This window comes from Pseudophryne corroboree, chromosome 3 (assembly GCF_028390025.1).
Source record: "Pseudophryne corroboree isolate aPseCor3 chromosome 3, aPseCor3.hap2, whole genome shotgun sequence".
In the NCBI taxonomy this organism is placed as follows: Eukaryota; Metazoa; Chordata; class Amphibia; order Anura; family Myobatrachidae; genus Pseudophryne; species Pseudophryne corroboree.
This window is the reverse complement of record NC_086446.1, coordinates 49495638-49518714: the sequence shown is the minus strand read 5'-3', so window position 1 is coordinate 49518714 and position 23077 is coordinate 49495638. Positions and strand designations below refer to the sequence as shown.

The following is a 23077-nucleotide window of genomic DNA, read 5'->3' as shown; positions in this document are numbered from 1 at the left end:
TGTATATATATATATATATATATATATGTATATGTATATATAGAGATATATATATTAAAGATGCTGTCTTAAGATATATATATATATGTATATATATATATATATATATATATATATATAAAACATGCCCAAAGAGACATGAGACTACTGGGTCCTAGAGTCAAAGCTATGTAGATTTCTGCTTGACGTGTCCTGTAGAATATGCAAGGGACAGATGATGCCGACATAATGGGCCCTACTCATTTCCCGATGCGCCGCCGAGGTGCCCGACGGCCGATACGGCCGACGAGCGACCCGGCGGCGGGGGGGCAGTGACGGGGGGAGTGAAGTTTCTTCACTCCCCCCGTCACGCGGCTGCATTGAAGTGCAGGCAAATATGGACGAGATCGTCCATATTGGCCTGCATGCACAGCCGACGGGAGACCAGCGATGAACGAGCGCGGGGCCGCGCATCGTTCATCGCTGGAGTCTCCACACTGAAAGATATGAACGAGTTCTCGTTCATTTATGAACGAGATCGTTCATATCTTTCAGAATATCGGCCAGTGTGTAGGGCCTATAAGAGGCATATGGAAGGCTGAGGATGGTGTAGAGAAGGGTTCTCGGACCTGGTCTCCACAGCTATAGCTGGTAATTCTGATAGTTTGCCTTATATTCCTGCACAGCCTAGGAAAGCACGACATTATCAAATGCAGCCTTTCGAACAAAGAAACAAGAAAGTCCGAGGTGCGTCCTTTCTTGCCAGAGGCAGGGGCAGAGGAAAGAAGCTGCACAGCACAGCTAGTTCCCAGGAACAGAAGTCCTCCCCGGCCTCTACAAAATCCACCGCATGTCGCTGGGGCTCAACAGGCGGAGCTAGGCCCGGTGGGGGCACGCCTTCGTAAGTTCAGCCACAAGTGGGTTCACTCCCTGTTAGATCCCTGGGCAATAGATATTGTGTCTCAGGGATACAAGCTGGACTTTGAGGAGATGCCCCCTCACCGACGGCCCTGCCAGCTTCCCCCCACGAGAGGGAAACAGTGTTAACTGCAATTCACAAATTGTATCTTCAACAGGTGGTGGTCAAGGTTCCCCTCCTTCAACAAGGAGGGGGTCGTTATTTGATTATGTTGTAGTCCCGAAACCGGATGGTTCGGTCAGACCCATATTGAATTTAAAATCCCTGAACATATACCTGAAAAGGTTCAAGTTCAAGATGGAATCGCTAAGAGCGGTCATTGCAAGCCTGAAAGGGGGAGATTTTATGGTAACACCAAGGTAATGGCGGAAATGATGGTGCTCCTGCGGAAGCAAGGTGTCACTATTATCCCGTACTTGGACGATCTCCTCATAAAAGCGAGATCAAGAGAGCAGTTGCTGAACAGCGTATCACTTTCTCTGGAAGTGTAACGGCAACACGGCTGGATTCTATTTATTCCAAAGTCGCAGTTGGTTCCTACAGCTCATCTGCCTCTCCTAGGCATGATCCTAGACACAGACCAGAAAAGGGTTTATCTCCCGATAGAGAGAGCTCAGGAGCTCATGACACTGGTCAGGAATCTATTAAAATCAAAACAGGTGTCAGTGCATCACTGCACTCAAGTCCTGGGAAGGATGGTGGCATCATACGAGGCCATTCCCTTCGGCAGGTTCCATGCGAGGACCTTCCAATGGGACTTACTGGACAAGTGGTCCGGATCACATCTTCAGATGCATCGGTTAATCACCCTATCCCCCAGGGCCAGGGTGTCTCTCCTGTGGTGGCTGCAGAGTGCTCACCTTCTCGAAGGTCGCAGATTAGACATTCAGGACTGGGTCCTGGTGACCACGGATGCAAGCCTCCGAGGGTGGGGGGCAGTCACACAGGGAAGAAATTTCCAAGGGCTGTGGTCAAGTCAGGAGACTTGCCTTCACATCAACATCCTGGAACTAAGGGCCATATACAATGCCCTACGTCAAGCGGAGTCCCTGCTTCGCGACCAACCGGTTCAGATTCAGTCAGACAACATCACCGCAGTGGCTCATGTAAACCGCCAAGGCGGCACAAGGAGCAGGGTGGCGATGGTAGAAGCCACCAGAATTCTTCGCTGGGCAGAGACTCACGTAAGCGCACTGTCAGCAGTGTTCATTCCGGGAGTGGACAGCTGGGAAGCAGACTTCCTCAGCAGGCACGACCTCCACCCGGGAGAGTGGGGACTTCATCAAGAAGTCTTCACGCAGATTGCAAGTCGGTGGGAACTGCCACAGGTGGACATGATGGCATCCCACCTCAACAAAAAGCTGCAGAGATATTGCGCCAGGTCAAGAGACCCTCAGGCGATAGCTGTGGACGCACTGGTGGCACCGTGGGTGTTCCAGTCGGTCTATGTATTTCCTCCTCTTCCTCTCATACCCAAGGTGCTGAGAATCATAAGAAAAAGAGGAGTGAGAACAATACTCATTGTTCCGGATTGGCCAAGAGGGACTTGGTATCCAGATCTGCAAGAAATGCTCACCTCTAAGACAGGACTTGTGCAACAGGGGCCCTGTCTGTTCCAAGACTTACCGCGGCTGCGTTTGACGGCATGGCGGTTGAACGCCGGATCCTAGCAGAAAAAGGCATTCCGGATGAGGTCATTCCTACGCTGATAGAGGCTAGGAAGGATGTGACGGCTCAACATTATCACCGTATATGGCGAAAATATGTGGCTTGGTGTGAGGCCAGGAATGCCCCTACGGAGGAATTCCAGCTGGGCCGTTTCCTTCACTTCCTACAGTCGGGAGTGACTTTGGGCCTTAAATTGGGTTCCATTACGGTTCAGATTTCGGCCTTATTCATTTTCTTTCAAAAAGAACTGGCTTCTCTGCCTGAAGTTCAGACGTTTGTAAAGGGAGTGCTGCATATTCAGCCGCCTTTTGTGCCTCCAGTGGCACCTTGGGATCTTAACGTGGTGTTGAGTTTCCTTTAGTCACACTGGTTTGAACCACTTAAAACCGTGGAGTTAAAATATATCACGTGGAAGGTGGTCATGCTGTTAGCCTTGGCTTCGGCTAGGCGTGTGTCAGAATAGGCGGCTTTGTCACATAAAAGTCCCTATCTGGTTTTCCATAAGGACAGAGCAGAATTGCGGACCCGTCCACAATTCCTGCCAAAAGTGGTGTCATCTTTTCATATGAGAAAAGAAAAGGGGAGGAAAAGCAGATCAACTTCTGATAGCAGCACTCATTCCCATAATTTTATGTTGATTAAAAATATAATTTATTCAAATATTTTATGAGTAATAATATTAGTTATGAAAAAGATTCTCAATACCCACATGTGATGTAAATGTCTTTATTATTACCACATGTAATGTATTATATGTCCCCTGTAGTTTAAAGGGGACAACTAAGTGAAATATTAAAACAATAGAGACAGAATAACGTGTAAGGAAAAACAAAATAAAATTTGTGTGTGTAAAGATATATTTAAAAGAAAGTGCTAGTACGCTGTCTTAATTTCTAGATCAATTAACACCTGTGATTCAGTAAGTTTTTAATTATTTGGTTACTTTAGTTTATTAAGATCACCCCTGACCATTTCTAGCCAGTGGTGTTTTAGATAGGGTTACGAAATACAGGTTGAGTATCCCATATCCAAATATTCCGAAATACGGAATATTCCGAAATACGGACTTTTTAGAGTGAGAGTGAGATAGTGAAACCTTTGTTTTTTGATGACTCAATGTACACACACTTATTTTAAAACACAAGTTATTAAAAATATTGTATTAAATGACCTTCAGGCTGTGTGTATAAGGTGTATATTAAACATAAATTAATTGTGTGAATATAGACACACTTTGTTTAATGCACAAATTTGTAAAAAATATTGTATTAAATGACCTTCAGGCTGTGTGTATAAGGTGTATATGAAACATAAATGTCTTCTGTGCTTAGACTTGGGTCCCATCACCATGATATCTCATTATGGTATGCAATTATTCCAAAATACGGAAAAATCCGATATCCAAAATACCTCTGGTCCCAAGCATTTTGGATAAGGGAGACTCAACCTGTATATCAGTGTTATGATATTTCTGATAAATTCTCAATTTTATATATCACAACGCAATATTTGTTGCTATATAGTGAGATAAAGAGAATATTCAGAAAAACACTGCAAGTATCCGGATAATAATTTATTTGTCTGTTATACACATGAGGTTATTATTACCTCTAATTATACCGGTATACAGTTACAGGCTAGCAGATTGTTGTTTAATTGATAACCTGTTAATACATCAATGTACTAAATGAGACTTGCACAGGATACTGGCTAGCAAATAAATCTATTTAGGCACCTATTCATTAGATTATATAGAGAAAAAATATAGAATTTATAGGTGCTTTGTGAGGCTATTACAAGTAATGCTGTCTAAAATGAACAGCTAATCCTAACACATATAATTGAATAAGGCTACAAATCACTGTTTGTTATCATTCCAGTGATACAAGCTGATAATAGATTATTCCTAAATATTCAAAAGTGTCGGTGGTTTCTTGAGATCTCTCACATATGGATGTAACCATTCAAACCTCCATTGCTGTCATGATATCTGGCTAGTATTGCCAAGCAGCATAGTAAAGTCTCTTAGAAACAAGCTAAGTTTGTTCACAGCCTGATATAGCTTTTCCTTTCTCATAAGAGATTCATTATAAACTGTGTGCTTCTCATATATATGATATCTCACAGGTAGCTTGCACGAGAAGAGACCCTCCTGTCTCCTATGTGCAGTGCCAGCATACACAATTTAATCTAAAAGGTAACCCTTGCTAATAATCTGATTTACACAGGCTAATGATACATCATAATTACAATACTGACAGCGCACAGCAAAAGCCGATGCGCATTTCACTTGATAAGCTACGTCAGGGCTTATAGTCAAAAGTGGTGTCATCTTTTCATATGAACCAACCTATTGTGGTGCCTGTGGCTACTCGTGTCTTGGAGGATTCCGAGTTACTAGATGTAGTCAGGGCTTTGAAGATTTATGTAGCCAGAACGGCTAGAGTCAGGAAAACTGAGTCGCTGTTTATCCTGTATGCATCCAACAAGCTGGGTGCTCCTGCTTCAAAGCAAACTATTGCTCGCTGGATCTGTAACACGATTCAGCGGGCTCATTCTGCGGATGGATTGCCGCTGCCAAAATCAGTAAAAGCCCACTCCACAAGGAAGGTGGGCTCTTCTTGGGCGGCTGCCCGAGGGGTCTCGGCATTACAGCTTTGCCGAGCAGCTACTTGGTCAGGTTCGAACACTTTTGCAAAGTTTTACAAGTTTGATACCCTGGCTGAGGAGGACCTTGTGTTTGCTCAATCGGTGCTGCAGAGTCATCCGCACTCTCCCGCCCGTTTGGGAGCTTTGGTATAATCCCCATGGTCCTTACGGAGTCCCCAGCATCCACTAGGACGTTAGAGAAAATAAGATTTTACTTACCAGTAAATCTATTTCTCGTAGTCCGTAGTGGATGCTGGGCGCCCGTCCCAAGTGCGGACTTCTTCTGCAATGCTTGTATATAGTTATTGCTTAAATAAGGGTTATGTTATGGTTGCATCAGGGTTGATCTGATGCTCCGTTGTTGTTCATACTGTTAACTGGGTAAGTTTATCACAAGTTATACGGTGTGATTGGTGTGGCTGGTATGAGTCTTGCCCTGGATTCCAAAATCCTTTCCTTGTACTGTCAGCTCTTCCGGGCACAGTTTCTCTAACTGAGGTCTGGAGGAGGGACATAGAGGGAGATGCCAGAGCACACCAGTATCCAAATTCTTTCTTAAAGTGCCCTGTCTCCTGCGGAGCCCGTCTATTCCCCATGGTCCTTACGGAGTCCCCAGCATCCACTACGGACTACGAGAAATAGATTTACCGGTAAGTAAAATCTTATTTATTTATTTTTTATTAATAACAATGTGCTTCAGGTTTATAAGTCCGGTGTCCGGAGTAGTTTAATTTGCCGGGTTCCTATGTTGCCGTTTGGGAGAAGGTATCGGGTACTCGTCCCTGAGGAAGTGCATCAATGCACGAAACGTGTTTGATAGCTTTGCAGCAAAACCAGAAGTTCGGTTCGGAGCAACGTCTCTAACCAGCCGGAGAAGGAAATCGAGGACAAGATAGGCAGCTATAGGGTGAGTTAACTTAGCACCTGCAAGCCATCCGGTACCCTCTTCCAAACATCAACATACTGTAGGAAACTGGCAAATTAAGCTGTTCCGGACACCGCATCATATATCTTGCTAAGAGTTATAAACATAAAGTACATTGTCCCTGACAAAAAACCTTTTTATTTAGAGGTATTGCATTTTAATACATATTGTTACATTATAAACCAGTCATGAGCGCGGATTTAACATTAATGCCATTAAATTGTATATAAAGGCCCGTACACACTGGTCGATGTATCGGCCGTTCTCTTGAACGGCCGATACATCGCGGGACCGTCGGACAGTGTGTACGGGCGATACGTCTGTGAACTCCGTCGTTCAGACGTATCGCGTCGGCCGCGCAGCACAGCCGACAGCCAATATATCTAACGATATATTGGCCCGCCGCTGTGTGTGTACGGGGCGGTCGTCCGACCGCCCGTACACATGCTGCGGCGGCCGGCGGTGATTGACAGGTGAACTGGGCGGGCGCGAGCGCCCGCCCAGTTCATGACGTCATTCCCCCGACGGACCGGGCTGTGTGTATGCACAGCACACTGCCCGATCCGTACATAGATATATCTGCAGATCAATTGATCTGCAGATATATCTAATAGTGTGTACCCACCTTAAGAGGTAGACAGTTACCACAAAACATAAAAAACGTAAAGGTAATAAAGAAAAAAAGGGGGAGGGAGAAGGCAAAAGGGACTGAAAATGATGGGTGCCGATCATAGGAAGATGAGTACGGATGGTGTAATGGTAAGCATTACTGCATCACTGCACTGTGGGGAGTTTGTATATTCTCCCTGTACTTGCGTAGGTTTCCTCCAGGTACTCCGGTTTCCACCCACAATCCAAAAATATACTGTTTGTTTAATTGGCTCCCAATAAAAAACTAGTGCAGGGACTGCTGTGACTGACTGAAATAGTCTCTGTACAGCGCTGCGGAATACGTGTGCGCTATATAAATAACTGGTAATAAATAAATGAGTAGGAGAGGAAGGAAAAGGGGAAACTGGTTTCTGCATGAAGGGAGTGGGAGGTGAGATGAATTGTCATCCAGTGTGAGGAACATAGAGGGTCATACAAGGAAATGTAACTCTAAAAAGATAGAAGCTATGGTTGCACTGAACTAGTCATACCATATCAGTATAAAATATGTGGATTTAAAAAAACAATTCAGTCAGGTCCTCCATCATCACGTAGAGATCGATCCTCTTGAACCACAGAGACAGGTTCTGGCCGTGTTCATAAGATGTCTGATGACTAACTTAATCTGGAGATAGGCGTATCCTTTAAATGTAGGAGTCAGAACTCAGGGGTGACCAAATATGAAGGTGGTACCTGGTGCAAATCCCCAACGCCAAAAAAGGTATGAAAGAGTTGGAAACATTTGCTAGAGAGCAATGGGGAATCTGTACTACGGGGAAAGCATTTTACATTGCATTTCCATAACTGTTACAGAGCAGGAGGTAGCATGGGTATAATTAAATATTTTTGCCCACTGTTCTTCAGAAAGCTTTGGTCCTAACACTGTGTGCCATATGTGAGTATATGTAGGGAGTGAAGAGGATGTACTGTCCAAGTAGAGTTCATAAATGGTGGAGATCAAATGTTTGGAAAGGGTTTTAGCTATGCATAGGGACTCAAAGGCTGTGATAGGTCGACGTGATCGATTATTGAGGAAAGGAGTTGATGAAATATCCAGAAGGATTGTGATGGAAGGTTAAGAACACATTGAAGATCTGTAAATGAGCTTGAGTCGGGGTACACCATCAGGGGACCAAGATGCGAGTTGGGTCGGAGGAATCCCAGTGGATGGGGAGGAGTCAGTGTTGGGCAACACGGTGGTGAGTGGAGGCGTAACTGGGGCAAATTGAGAGAGTTGTCTATGGATCCTAGGCAACAAAAGTAACATGTTGGAAGGGACCCTAGCAGACCATCAATGTAAGGACATTGCTTGAGAAGAAATACAGGGAAATTTCGACTACTCAAGCCAAATATGCTGGACGGTAATAACAAAGGAAGTGCGGTAGCTGGAGACCGCCTTTCGGAGCGATGTCCACTGGTGACCTCTTTGCCAATCAAATCTCCCAACCATCCTCAGCAGTTCCTAAAATAAAATAAATCTAGAAATATATAGGAAGCGCCGTAAAGATTTCTAGAAACTTTGGAAGGATGTTCAATTTGACAGTGTTAAGTCTCCCCAACCAGGAGAGGACCAACGATGACCACTTGTAAAAATCTGTAACAGAATTGGGAAGGGTGCCAGCTGATCGAAGGCTTTCCTTGCATCTGTTGACAACAGGTCCACCTGGGCATTCCCTGTCTGTGCATGATGGATAAGGTCAATCATTTTGGTTGAGTTGTCTCAAGCCTCTCTTCCAGTAACAAACCTGTTTATATGAAAAACTCAAGTGACCAAGTTCTGGGATACGATGTGTTAAATATGGAGACTGACACAAGACATTTACAAAAAAGATAAGCATTTATTGTCCAAGATACAACAATGAAAAAATACAGGTAATAACAAGTTATTCTCCGTTACAATGATAGCAAGAACAAATGACATACTCAGCTTGTTTTAAGATCTGTCCCGGATAGTAATCATCGATTAAGCAGTTTAAAAAATTAAAATTCAGTCGATCTCCAGTGTCCCGTCTTATAACTTCATAACAAGTTAAAAGCTGGAGGGGGTTGTTATAGGAGACCAGGGGGGTCATTCCGAGATCATCGTAGCTGGGCTAAATTTAGCACAGCAACGATCATTCACACTGACATGCGGGGGGACGCCCAGCACAGGGCTATCCCGCCCCGCATGTCAGTGCCGCCCCCGCAGAAGTGCAAAGGCATCGCACAGCGGCGAAGCCTTTGCACTTCAAGAGTAGCTCCTGACCAGCACAGCTTTAGCGTGCTGGCCGGGAGCTACTTGTCGCTCCCCGGCTCGCAGCGGCTGCGTGTGACGTCACTCAGCCGCTGCGGCTCGCCCTCTGTTCGGTCGACACGAAACGGCGGCCAAATGCCGCCGTTCCAGCAGCCCAGCTACCGCCTCTGCCTGTCAATCAGGCAGAGGCGATCATAGCGACCCGATGCCCTTCGGCCATCTGGCATGCGCCGGCACACGCACAGTTCTGACCCGGTCACACCGCTGCGCTTAACTGCAGCATGCGATAGGGTCAGAATGACCCCCTAGATCCGCTGCAGACAGACACAGATTCAATCGGAACTGATCTGCTATGTGTATAGCCCTCCTGCTGGAATACGATAACATTATCTTAAAATATATTACTTTCAGTGTCTGTGAAGCTGGCTACATAAGAATTTATCTTAGACTTGACAAGTTTCCACTTTCACTTATGAGCACAATACCCTACAGCTTACCAGACAGTTTCCATCTGAGATACTGATAATAGGAACACTATGCCCTTCGCATAGGTCAAAGGTGAAAGACAGCTTCTTACTTAAAGTGGAGCTATATTTCTAACTGGTGCCTATATTTCTGCAAAAGCACTAATCCTAATAAAAAGTACCTACAGTGCCTTGCTAAAGTATTCACCCACCTTGGCTTTTTACCTGTTTTGTTACATTACAACCCGTGATTTAATTATTATTTTTTTATCTGAATTTTATGTGATTGATATGCACAAAATAGTTGGTGAAGTGAAATGAGAAAAATTTATATAAAAAATAATTTTTATAAATAACAAATTTGAAAATATGCATGTGCATATGCATTCACCCCCTTTGCTATGAAGACCCTCACAAGTTCTGGTGCAACCAATTACCTTCAGAAGTCACATAATTAGTGAAATGAAGTCCACCTGTGTGCAATCTAAGTGTCACATGATCTGTCAGTATAAACACACATTTCCTGAAAGGCCCCAGAGGCTGCAACACCACCATGGAAGAGGCATCACACCATGAAGACCAATGAGCTCTCCAAACAAGTCAGGGACAAAGTTGTTGAGAAGTACAAGTCAGGGTTGGGTTATAAAAAAATATCCAAATCTTTGATGATCCCCCGGAGCACTATAAAATCCATCATCTTCAAATGGAAAGAACATGGTACCACAACAAACCTGCCAAGAGAGGGCCGGCCACCAAAACTCACAGACCGGGCAAGGAGGGAATTAATCAGAGAGACAGCACAGAGACCAAAGGTAACCCTGAAGGAGCTGCAGAGTTCCACAGCAGAGACTGGTGTATCTGCGCATGTGACCACAATAAGCCGTACACTCCATAGAGATGGGCTTTATGGAAGAGTGGCCAGAAAAAAGCTATTAGTGTTAAAAATAAGAAGGCACGTTTTGAGTTTGCCAAAAAGCACGTGGACGACTCCCCAAATGTATGGAGGAATGTGCTCTGGTCAGATTAGACTAAAATGGAACTTCTCGGCCACGAGGAAATTCTGTGACTGGCGCAAACCCAACACATCCCATCACCCCAAGAACACCATCCCCAGTGAAACATGGTGGTGACAGCATCATGCTGTGGGGATGTTTTTCAGCAGCAGGGACTGGGAAACTGTTTCGAGTCGAGGGAAAGATGGATGGTGCTAAATACAGGGATATTCTTGAGCAAAACCTGTTTCAGTCTGCCTGTGATTTGAGACTGGGACGGAGGTTCACCTTCCAGCAGGACAATGACCCAAAGAATACTGCTAAAGTAACACTTGAGTGGTTTAAGGGGAAACATTTAAATGTGCTGGAATGGCCTAGTCAAAGCCCAGATCTCAATCCAATTGAGAATCTGTGGTCAGACTTGAAGATTGCTGTTCACAAGCGAAAACCATCCAACATGAAGGAGCTGGAGCAGTTTTGCCTTGAGGAATGGGCAAAAATCCCAGTGGCAAGATGTGGCAAGCTCATAGTCATCCAAAGCGACTTACAGCTGTAATTGCCGCAAAAGGTGGCTCTACAAAGTACTGATTTTTTGGGGGGTGTATAGTTATGCATGCTGAAGTTTTCTGTTATTTTGTCCTATTTGTTGTATGCTTCACAATAAAAAACAAAAACAAAAAAAACATCTTCAAAGTTGTATCCATGTTCTGTGAATGAAATGATGCAAACCTTCAAACAATCCATTTTAATTCCAGGTTGTGAGGCGACAAAACATGAAAAATGCAAAGGGGGGTGAATACTTTAGCAAGGCTCCGTATGTAAAGCAATGAAGTTATACACATACAAAATGGAGTCATACATGAATAAAATTAAGTTAAAAAGTAGTTAAAAAATATTACCCCATACAAAACCCCATCATGCAGAAGAAGTACGCTTAAATGATTAGCAAGCAGTTTAGCAAAAAGAGTTAAATCAACATCCAGTAGTGAAATTAGTCTATAGCTCGAACAGTGTGTTGGGTCCTTGCCTTCTTTAGGCATGACGGAGAGAAGAGCCTCAAGTAATTGCGGAGAGAAGCATCTTCAGCTGTCACTGCATTGCAGACCTTTAGAAATAGAGTTGTAAGAGTGGTACCAAAGGTCTTGAGATAACTGGAACCCATCAGGACCTGTATTCTTCCCATTAGGGAGTGACGCATAACTGGAACAGTAGTGGACCATGTGACCTGACCAATGGAGCTAACCATAAATAAATGTAGATTTCAGTGTTCTACTAGGAAATAATCCATCCTAGAGTATGTGGAATGAAAGGGAGTAAAATGTGTAATCTTGGTCTTTTGGTGGTGCAATCACTAGACATCAACCAACATAGTTATATTCAGTTACTGAGTTTTGGGGAGGAATGGAGTTTGAAATAAGTTTCCTGGAGTAAGGCAATATCCATCCTATTGGCACGATGTTCTTGTAACAGTGCTGAGCGTTTCTCAGTGATATGAAGCCATTTAACATTGAGGGAGCATAGATTCTATAAATTAGGTGTAAGTAAAGCCATGCGGGGCAGAAGTGTGTATAGCAAAAACATTTCCTATGAGCACTGTGGTAGAAACGGGAGTCAAAGGCACATTGGCCCTCATTCAGATGGGGATAACGGTGCTCTCGCTTGCTGCTTAAAGGGAAGCAGCATGATAGCTTTATAATGGCAGTCCATCGTCACACCTCCTGCTGCATTACTAATCTGAACTGTAGCATAGAACGCAGTATCAGAACTTCCCCCAGCACCATCGGCTTTCTGCATGACCCATGGGGTTGCGCAAGCCGGCCACCGCTATACTTACCAAGAAGTCAGGAATTATCCATGTCTGATGGAGATCCTAGCCTCTTCCCTCCCATCCAAGACTCGCTTTGGAGACCACGCGGGTGGAGAGCCAGATGGGCACAGTCAAACAGTACTGTGTTAGTAGGCTCAACCTTGATCATTTTGTGGAATATTTTCTTGAGGGCTTCAATAAAACCTGGACCCTGAATATCCTCAGGTACTCTCCTAGTGCGAAGATTGTTCCTCTGTTGTCCTCTGAGCGACGTAGCACTGACTAAAGCTCTCTGGCATGTGTAGAGAAAGTGTCCTGAAGTTTAGCTTGTGCCACTTTGGTGTGATCTTCTAAATCCATTACACAGTGGGCATTGTGAGAAATGTCTACTTGCAATGTAGTAATCTCTGCCCCAAGGTTTTTTTTCTTTATCTCAAGGAAATCTTTTTTTTAGTGGGCAGATCGCATATGTCAGCCATGATATCATCTAATTGGGTATCCTGACTCCCAGAAGAGGTTGAGCAGGCAGAGGATGCCATGTGGTCCTCACCATCTAGCAGTTGAGAAGAAGCAGTAGGGGAGGGTGAAGTCCTTTGTGAGATATCGACATCATGAGTTAGGAACCTGATACAATGTGACTGCATGGAATGATCACATGAAGCTTTCACAGCTTTTTAAGGAGCACTGTTTTTTCCCATTCAAGCGATGCACAATACGCATGCATACTGAGACATTGTATAAAGGAGGTGATAACCTTCACATCACAAAATAAGGACCAGGACAGCAGGAATTATGCATGGTCCCCATAGTATGATGGGAATAGTCAGGTCACCGACAGTGGGTTCAAGCCATTGAGAGCAGTAACTCATAGACAGTCCAAAGCAGTTTCTAGGTAGTCTGAGTTCACTGTTGATAGTTGGGTATCACTGCAGGTCCAGAAGCAGTCTTCTCTAGATGAGATTACGGCCTAGCAAGAATACTCAGTTCTCATATAAGGAATTCCAAGATGGCCGACAGGATAAGTGGCAATAAGCCACAGGGAGGAGCAAAAGTAGCTGGCACAGCAGGCGTGTGGACCACCCAGGGTGGAGGCACTAGTAGACAGTGGACTACTAGTGCCTTGTAATTTTTTTTTTTACTTATGTTTACTGCTTTATACATAACAGAACCTAAATATTATTTTTATCTTATAGTAGTTCTATTAGCAACTATTGTTTTACAAATTTCACAAAAAAACTGAAGGTGGGAAATGATTGAGAACCATTGCACTATATGATCTTTACAGTAGATGTGTGTGTCTAATGCTCTAATAGGCTACAGTTTAATCTGAATAAATTAAATCCTTCATTAATAAAGCATTCATGTTTACATGGGTTATGTAGGGTGAAAATCTGATTGATTCCAAGACAGAAGATATTGAGGAAAAAGAGACATATGTGACTGATATTAAGGTAGAAGATACAGAGAGAGAAGAAGAAACATATGTGACTGATTTTAAGGTAGAAGAAGAGACGTATGTGACTGATATGAAGGCAGAAGATATAGAGGGACAGGAGACGTATGTGACTGATATGAAGGCAGAAGATATAGAGAGAGAAGAAGCAACGTATGTGACAGATATTAAGGTAGAAGTTATGGAGGAAGAATATATAAAGGAGGAAGAAGGGATGTATGTGAGAAGTGATCAGCAGTGTAAGGAGGAGGAATTCCCTACAGATATCAGCACAGGTGAGTACTAACGCTTAATGATTTTAAAATTCTTTGGTTCCCTCTGGATTGCGCAGAGACACCTGGGCAGCCCTGTGGTACACACAGTCGAAGAAGGTGTCTCCCCAAAAACACCACAAAGATAATTAAACGGTAGAAAAAATGTAGGCTATGTGTTCCACTAGGCGCCTCAATGTTAAGTGCACCACACAGACAATATAAATCAGTACACGTGTGATACAAATAAACATTTTTCAAAAATACATTCCTTGGGTAGATGTGTTAATTCATATATATATATATATATATATATTGGCTCGGGGTTCATCTTGAGACATATGAGGTAAGAGGGCTGCAGCGCCCAAATGAGTGTGGCTGCCGACGTGCACGGTCAGAGCTCTGGGCAGAGGAAACGAAATGTTATCACCATTGGTGGCCAGTGCACCTCAGTCACTATACTTACCAGCAGTGTGGATACCAGATTGAGTCTCTGCACCGGTGTCCAAGTGGGGAACCAGATTAGCCTGTAACCAATTACCCATGCCAGAAGGTTTACCCCATGCATTAAGATGCAAAGGAGGACCATAATAAAAGGCACTTGTGAGGAAACCTGTAGATTCCACATTTTACTTGGAATCGGGGAGTTACTGTGCGAGGAAAAAGGCAGTTTTGTTGAATAGCTCCTGGCGTAAAAAAACATAACAAGTTAGGGAAACATCATCTCTTCATCCTTTCAGATGATACACGAGTTAGGTAGGCTCCTACAGAAAGTTCCCTCACAAAGGTGGGTAAGACGTCATTTAATTGCTCAGGAATATAAGCGGAAGGACCTGGTAGTCTCTTCTGTCTTAAGGTCACATTTATTTGGGGCTATTGCTGCTTCTTGGCACAAACATCTACGATGGACTTATTCAAGGCTGCAGTTGGTCTCCACTCACCTTCTCTTGAACTTGAAGAAACAAAAATATATTTGACCTAGCGCCAGTCGGTAATTTAAATACTGTCTGCTTTAAAGTGGGTATACTCACCCCACTGTAAAAAAAATATATGTGCAAAATTTCCACTTGTGGAGACAAAAAAAAAAAAAGCGCTGGTATTTAACCACTTCAACCATGCCTGCAAGTGCTTTATCTGACATGGTTGCACAGGATGCGACCAGTCAGATAAACTGTGTTTGCAGCGGCGGGGGAGTGTAAACTAACACCCCCCCCCCAAGACCCCCTGTGTACCTGAAGGCTGTCCCGGCTTTCAAAATGAAAGTCGCAATGGTCCCGATGGTCCCATTGTTTCCTATCGATGTTTCGATGTTTGGGGGAAAAATAAAAACTTTTTTTTTTAACTAAGATAATTTTGGATAGGGTTAAATTCATGTTCTTCACCTAATTCACTCATAAAAAAAAAAAATTTCGGAGCGGTTTTTGGCAGAATAAATCGTCAGTTAAATAAATCACATAAATTGACAGTTTAGACAATTTAATAATTAAAATAATACATATTACCATAAAATTAAAAACAATGTTACAATGTATATAGAGAAAAACACTTCAAATGTATATATATTATGTACCAGTGGCCGGCCAGCAAAAAGAGTCCTAATTGAAAAAATCACTTGTTGAGTTAACCAATCGGATACTTTATCACTTTGTCATAGTAGATATTATTTAACTGTATAGTCAGCAAAAAAGAGTCACTTTAGATAGCTTATTGGGTGCAGGGGCACTTTACCCATCAACGGAGTTATATATAGATATGATCCTCCCGGCCGCTGGTAGCAGTTCCTTTATTCGCTGTCATATCCAGAGGAATAAAGCTGGTAGCAGTAATAATAACTGAGTAGGTCTCACACAATCATCCGGTATTTATCTGCAGCTCATATCAGGGTAGTGATGACCCGCTTATCTCTCCGTTGATGCACCGATCCCGTTGGTGTGTTGCTCCGTCAGCGCACCATGGTGTACGGATATGGTGCAGAGATTCTACTATTTAGCTCACAGCGAGGGGCACCAAATCTGCTGCCGGCTGGTGTGCTATCAGTCGGATTGACGCGTTTCCCCGCCTCAAGCTAGTATCGGCGGCTTCCTCAGAATGAAATAAAGTGATACAGGTAGATCCTTTTAAACTCAGTACCCCAGTAAGCTATCCAAAATTACTCTTTTTTTTGCTGACTATACAGTTAAATAATATCCAGTACCCACAAATGATAAAGTGTCTAGTGTGTGAACTCAACAAGTAATTTTTTTCAATTGGTACTCTTTCTGCTGGCCGGCGAGTGATATATAATATATATATAAGTGTATTTCTATATATACATTGTAACATTGTTTTTATTTTTATGGTAATATGTATGTATTATATTATTAAATTGTATACCAGAGTTTTTCTGGGGGGGTTTGTCTCCACAAGTGGAGATTTTGCGAATATTTTTCTCTTGAATTTGCCAATTTGGCAGACCTCCATAGCAGCCCAATATATGTATGTGTTTATATTTTTTAAAACCAGCTTGGGAAGTCACTTGAGACAAGGAAGGTATGGAGGAGGTCAGTGATGGACCTTCCCCGGACGTACATTTTTTCCATTCTGTTTCATGCAAAAGAGTATTTAATGCACTATTTATGGCTGCCGTGGAGTTTTTCAAGTAGTTTACTTGTTTTTGTTTTATTCCCTGTAGATGGATGTAACAGAAGAAATATATTGGCTGAATGTCCCATTGTATCTCCAGATTGTGAAATAGAAGATAAATACATTGCACTATATTCTCCAGGAGAAAACCCAGTGAGCCCAATTATACATCCAGTACCTCATAGTGCTGATATATCATCTGTTACCTTTAACCATGGCCAGTATTCTTCTGATAACTCAGATGTTGGTTCATCCACTACAGCTCTTAGAGTACATGAGACGTTTCCCAGTTCTATAGATGCCAAATGCTTTACACAGAGCACAAAACGTATTACCCATCAGCCTGCTAAGGCAGATGAGAGGCCATTTACATGTTCTGAGTGTGGGAAATGTTTTACATGCAGATCATCTCTTGTTAGACATGAGAAACGTCACACAGTTGAGAGACAATTTCCATGTTCTGCGTGTGCAAAATGTTTTCTACACAAATCAGATCTTGTTAGACATCAGAAAACTCACACAGGTGTGAGACCATTTCCATGTTCTGAGTGTGGGAAAAGTTTTTCACGTAAATCAGATCTTGTTATACATCAGAGAAATCACACAGGTGAGAAACCATTTTCATGTTCTGAGTGTGGGAAATGTTTTACACGCAAATCAGATCTTGTTTTACATCAGAGAAATCACACAGGTGAGAAGCCTTTTCCATGTTCTGAGTGTGGGATATGTTTTACACAGAAATCACATCTTGTTACACATAAGAGAAGTCACACAGGTGAGAAGCCATTTCCATGCTCGGAGTGTGGGAAATGTTTTACCGACAAATCAGCTCTTGTTACACATGAGAGGCATCACACAGGAGAGAAGCCATTTCCATGTTCTGAATGTGGGAAATGTTTTACACGAAAATCACATCTTATTATACATCAGAGAAATCACACAGGTGAGAAACCATTTTCATGTCCTAAATGTGGGATATGTTTTACATGTAAATCATATCTCGTTACACATGAGAGAAGTCACACAGGTGAGAAGCCATTTTTGTGTTCTGACTGTGGGAAATGTTTTACACGCAAATCATTTCTTGTTGTACATCAGAGAAGTCACATCGCTATGAAGCTATTCTTAGAAGGTAGGAAAGTACAGAAACCAGATTTTGTTAAACTGTAAATTACTCACACACCTTTACCCAGGTGAAACGTTTGTAAGTGTAAAGTGTTTTCTGTAAACAAGAGTGTAGGAAATCACGAGCAACAGTGCTTATGGGGTGAACTCCTATTATCAAATATTACGCCATAAGTTCTGACACCTGACATGTTTTTCGAGTATAAACTTTCATGTATTGTAGGTCATAAATGGACTCTACGTAATAGCACTGATTTGTCTTCAACCTCTTAACTGGCATGGTCAGATCACATGCGACTGCGCCACCCCACTGTGTCCCCCAATTTCTCTATCGTCCTAAGTGGATGCTGGGGTTCCTGAAAGGACCATGGGGAATAGCGGCTCCGCAGGAGACAGGGCACAAAAAAGTAAAGCTTTACTAGGTCAGGTGGTGTGCACTGGCTCCTCCCCCTATGACCCTCCTCCAGACTCCAGTTAGATTTTGTGCCCGAACGAGAAGGGTGCAATCTAGGTGGCTCTCCTAAAGAGCTGCTTAGAGAAAGTTTAGTTTAGGTTTTTTTCTTTACAGTGAGTCCTGCTGGCAACAGGATCACTGCAACGTGGGACTTAGGGGGAAAGTAGTAAACTCACCTGCATGCAGAGTGGATTTGCTGCTTGGCTACTGGACACCATTAGCTCCAGAGGGATCGAACACAGGCCCAGCCGTGGAGTCCGGTCCCGGAGCCGCGCCGCCGACCCCCTTGCAGATGCTGAAGCGTGAAGAGGTCCGGAAACCGGCGGCTGAAGACTCCTCAGTCTTCATAAGGTAGCGCACAGCACTGCAGCTGTGCGCCATTTTCCTCTCAGCACACTTCACTGGGCAGTCACTGAGGGTGCAGAGCGCTGGGGGGGGGCGCTCTGAGAGGCAAATATAAACCTTATACAAGGCTAAAAATACCTCACATATAGCCCATAGGGGCTATATGGAGATATTTAACCCCTGCCTGACTGGAAAAATAGCGGGAGAAGAACCCGCCGAAAAAGGGGCGGGGCCTATCTCCTCAGCACACGGCGCCATTTTCTGTCACAGCTCCGCTGGTCAGGACGGCTCCCAGGTCTCTCCCCTGCACTGCACTACAGAAACAGGGTAAAACAGAGAGGGGGGGCACATTAATGGCTATATATATATATATATTATATATTAAAGCAGCTATAAGGGAGCACTTAATATAAGGATATCCCTTGTATATATAGCGCTTTGTGGTGTGTGCTGGCAGACTCTCCCTCTGTCTCCCCAAAAGGGCTAGTGGGTCCTGTCTTCATTAGAGCATTCCCTGTGAGTTTGCGGTGTGTGTCGGTACGGGGTGTCGACATGTATGAGGACGATATTGGTGTGGAGGCGGAGCAATTGCCAAATATGCAGATGTCACCCCCCAGGGGGTCGACACCAGAATGGATGCCTTTATTTGTGGAATTACGTGATGGTTTATCTTCCCTTAAACAGTCAGTTGAGGACATGAGGCGGCCGGACAATCAATTAATGCCTGTCCAGGCGCCTCAAACACCGTCAGGGGCTGTAAAACGCCCTTTGCCTCAGTCGGTCGACACAGACCCAGACACAGGCACTGATTCCAGTGACGACGGTAGAAATTCAAACGTATTTTCCAGTAGGGCCACACGTTATATGATTTTGGCAATGAAGGAGACGTTACATTTAGCTGATACTACAGATACCGTAAAACAGGGTATTATGTATGGTGTGAAAAAACTACAAACAGTTTTTCCTGAATCAGAAAAATTAAATGACGTGTGTGATGAAGCGTGGGTTGCTCCTGATAAAAAGTTGATAATTTCAAAAAAGTTATTGGCATTATACCCTTTCCCGCCAGAGGTTAGGGCGCGCTGGGAAACACCCCCTAAGGTGGACAAGGCGCTCACACGCTTATCTAAACAAGTGGCGTTACCCTCTCCTGAGACGGCCGCACTTAAGGATCCATCAGATAGAAAGATGGAAGTTATTCAAAAGAATATATACACACATGCAGGTGTTATACTACGACCAGCTATAGCAACTGCCTGGATGTGCAGTGCTGGAGTAGTTTGGTCAGAATCCCTGATTGAAAATATTGATACCCTAGATAGGGACAATGTTTTACTGTCGTTAGAACAAATAAAGGATGCATTTATCTATATGCGTGATGCACAGAGGGATATTTGCACACTGGCATCTCGGGTGAGTGCTATGTCCATTTCAGCCAGAAGAGCCTTATGGACACGACAGTGGACAGGCGATGCGGATTCAAAACGTCACATGGAGGTTTTGCCGTATAAAGGGGAGGAGTTATTTGGAGTTGGTCTATCAGACTTGGTGGCCACGGCTACTGCCGGGAAATCCACTTTTTTACCTCAAGTCACTCCCCAACAGAGAAAGGCACCGACCTTTCAACCGCAGCCTTTTCGCTCCTACAAAAATAAGAGAGCAAAGGGTTTGTCGTACCTGCCACGAGGCAGAGGAAGAGGGAAGAGACACCAACAGGCAGCTCCTTCCCAGGAACAGAAGCCCTCCCCGGCTCCTGCAAAAACCTCAGCATGACGCTGGGGCCTCTCAAGCGGACTCGGGGACAGTGGGCGGCCGTCTCAAAAATTACAGCGCGCAGTGGGCTCACTCGCAGGTAGACCCCTGGATCCTGCAGATAATATCTCAGGGGTACAGGTTGGAATTAGAGACGGATCCTCCTCATCGTTTCCTGAAGTCTGCTTTACCAACCGTCTCTTCCGAAAGGGAGAGGGTGTTGGAAGCCATTCACAAGCTGTACGCTCAGCAGGTGATAGTCAAAGTACCCCTATTACAACAAGGAAAGGGGTATTATTCCACTCTATTTGTGGTACCGAAGCCGGATGGCTCGGTAAGGCCTATTCTAAATCTGAAGTCCTTGAACCTCTACATAAAAAAGTTCAAGTTCAAGATGGAGTCACTCAGAGCAGTGATAGCGAACCTGGAAGAAGGGGACTTTATGGTATCCTTGGACATCAAGGATGCGTATCTACACGTTCCGATTTACCCCGCACACCAGGGGTACCTCAGGTTCATTGTTCAAAACTGTCACTATCAGTTTCAGACGCTGCCGTTCGGATTGTCCACGGCGCCTCGGGTCTTTACCAAGGTAATGGCCGAGATGATGATTCTTCTTCGAAGAAAAGGCGTATTAGTTATCCCATACTTGGACGATCTCCTAATAAGGGCAAGGTCCAGAGAACAGCTGGAGACAGCTTTAGCACTATCTCAAGAGGTGCTAAGACAACACGGGTGGATTCTGAATATTCCAAAATCCCATTTAATCCCGACAACTCGTCTGCTGTTCCTAGGAATGATTCTGGACACGGTTCAGAAAAAGGTTTTCCTTCCAGAGGAAAAAGCCAAGGAGTTATCCGATCTGGTCAGGAACCTCCTAAAACCAGGAAAGGTGTCAGTACATCAATGCACAAGAGTCCTGGGAAAAATGGTGGCTTCTTACGAAGCAATTCCATTCGGCAGATTCCATGCAAGAATATTCCAAAGGGATCTGTTGGACAAATGGTCAGGGTCGCATCTGCAGATGCACCTGCGAATAACCCTGTCACCAAAGACAAGGGTGTCACTTCTGTGGTGGTTGCAGAAGGCTCACCTATTAGAAGGCCGCAGATTCGGCATTCAGGATTGGATCCTGGTGACCACGGACGCCAGCCTGAGAGGCTGGGGAGCAGTCACACAAGGAAGAAACTTCCAGGGAGTATGGACGAGTCTGGAAAAGTCTCTTCACATAAACATTCTGGAACTAAGAGCAATCTACAATGCTCTAAGCCAGGCGGAACTTCTCCTGAAAGGAAAGCCGGTGTTGATTCAGTCGGACAACATCACGGCGGTCGCCCATGTAAACAGGCAGGGCGGCACAAGAAGCAGGAGTGCAATGGCAGAAGCTGCCAAGATTCTTCGCTGGGCGGAGAATCACGTGATAGCACTGTCAGCAGTGTTCATCCCGGGCGTGGACAACTGGGAAGCAGACTTCCTCAGCAGACACGATCTTCATCCGGGAGAGTGGGGTCTACATCCAGAAGTCTTCAACATGTTAATAGACCGTTGGGAAAGACCAATTGTAGACATGATGGCGTCTCGCCTCAACAAGAAACTGGACAAATATTGCGCCAGGTCAAGAGATCCACAGGCAATAGCTGTGGACGCACTGGTAACTCTTTGGGTGTACCAGTCAGTGTATGTGTTTCCTCCTCTGCCGCTCATACCAAAGGTATTGAAGATCATACGGCAAAGAAGAGTAAGAACAATACTAGTGGTTCCGGATTGGCCGAGAAGGACTTGGTATCCGGAACTTCAAGAGATGCTCACGGACGAACCGTGGCCTCTACCTCTGAGAAGGGACCTGCTACAGCAGGGTCCCTGTCTTTTTCAAGACTTACCGCGGCTGCGTTTGACGGCATGGCGGTTGAACGCCAGATCCTAAAAGGGAAAGGCATTCCAGAAGAAGTCATTCCTACCTTGATTAAGGCACGGAAGGAAGTCACCGTGAAACATTATCACCGCATTTGGCGAAAATATGTAGCGTGGTGCGAGGATCGGAGTGTTCCGACGGAGGAATTCCAACTGGGTCGTTTCCTACATTTCCTGCAATCAGGATTATCTATGGGTCTCAAATTGGGATCCATTAAGGTTCAAATTTCGGCCCTGTCAATATTCTTCCAAAAAGAATTGGCCTCTGTCCCTGAGGTCCAGACTTTTGTCAAGGGAGTACTGCATATACAGCCTCCTGTGGTGCCTCCGGTGGCACCGTGGGATCTAAATGTAGTTTTAGATTTCCTCAAATCCCATTGGTTTGAACCATTGAAAAAGGTGGATTTGAAATATCTCACATTGAAAGTGACTATGTTACTAGCCCTGGCCTCTGCCAGGAGAGTATCTGAATTGGCGGCTTTATCTTATAAAAGTCCTTATCTAATCTTCCATTCGGATAGGGCAGAACTGCGGACTCGTCCGCATTTTCTCCCTAAAGTGGTATCAGCATTTCATCTGAACCAACCTATTGTGGTGCCTGCGGCCACTAGCGACTTGGAGGACTCCAAGTTGTTGGACGTTGTCAGAGCCTTAAAAATATACATTTCAAGGACGGCTGGAGTCAGAAAATCTGACTCGCTGTTTATATTGTATGCACCCAACAAGTTGGGCGCACCTGCTTCTAAGCAGTCGATTGCTCGTTGGATTTGTAACACAATTCAACTTGCACATTCTGTGGCAGGCCTGCCACAGCCTAAAACTGTAAAAGCCCACTCCACAAGGAAGGTGGGCTCATCTTGGGCGGCTGCCCGAGGGG

At 44.3% G+C, this 23077-nt stretch overlaps 1 protein-coding gene across 1 annotated transcript in view; it reads left to right on the top strand.

Moving 5' to 3' along the window:
* The window catches only part of LOC135057148 (oocyte zinc finger protein XlCOF22-like), a 61585-nt gene extending 43476 nt beyond the window's left edge, over positions 1–18109 (top strand). The window contains exons 5-6 of the mRNA XM_063963046.1: positions 13670–14015; positions 16663–18109. Of these exons, the coding sequence (XP_063819116.1) occupies positions 13670–14015; positions 16663–17783 (1467 nt within the window). The 3' untranslated portion in view covers positions 17784–18109. The remainder of the gene's footprint in view (positions 1–13669; positions 14016–16662) is intronic.
* The last annotated feature ends 4968 nt before the right edge of the window (positions 18110–23077 follow it).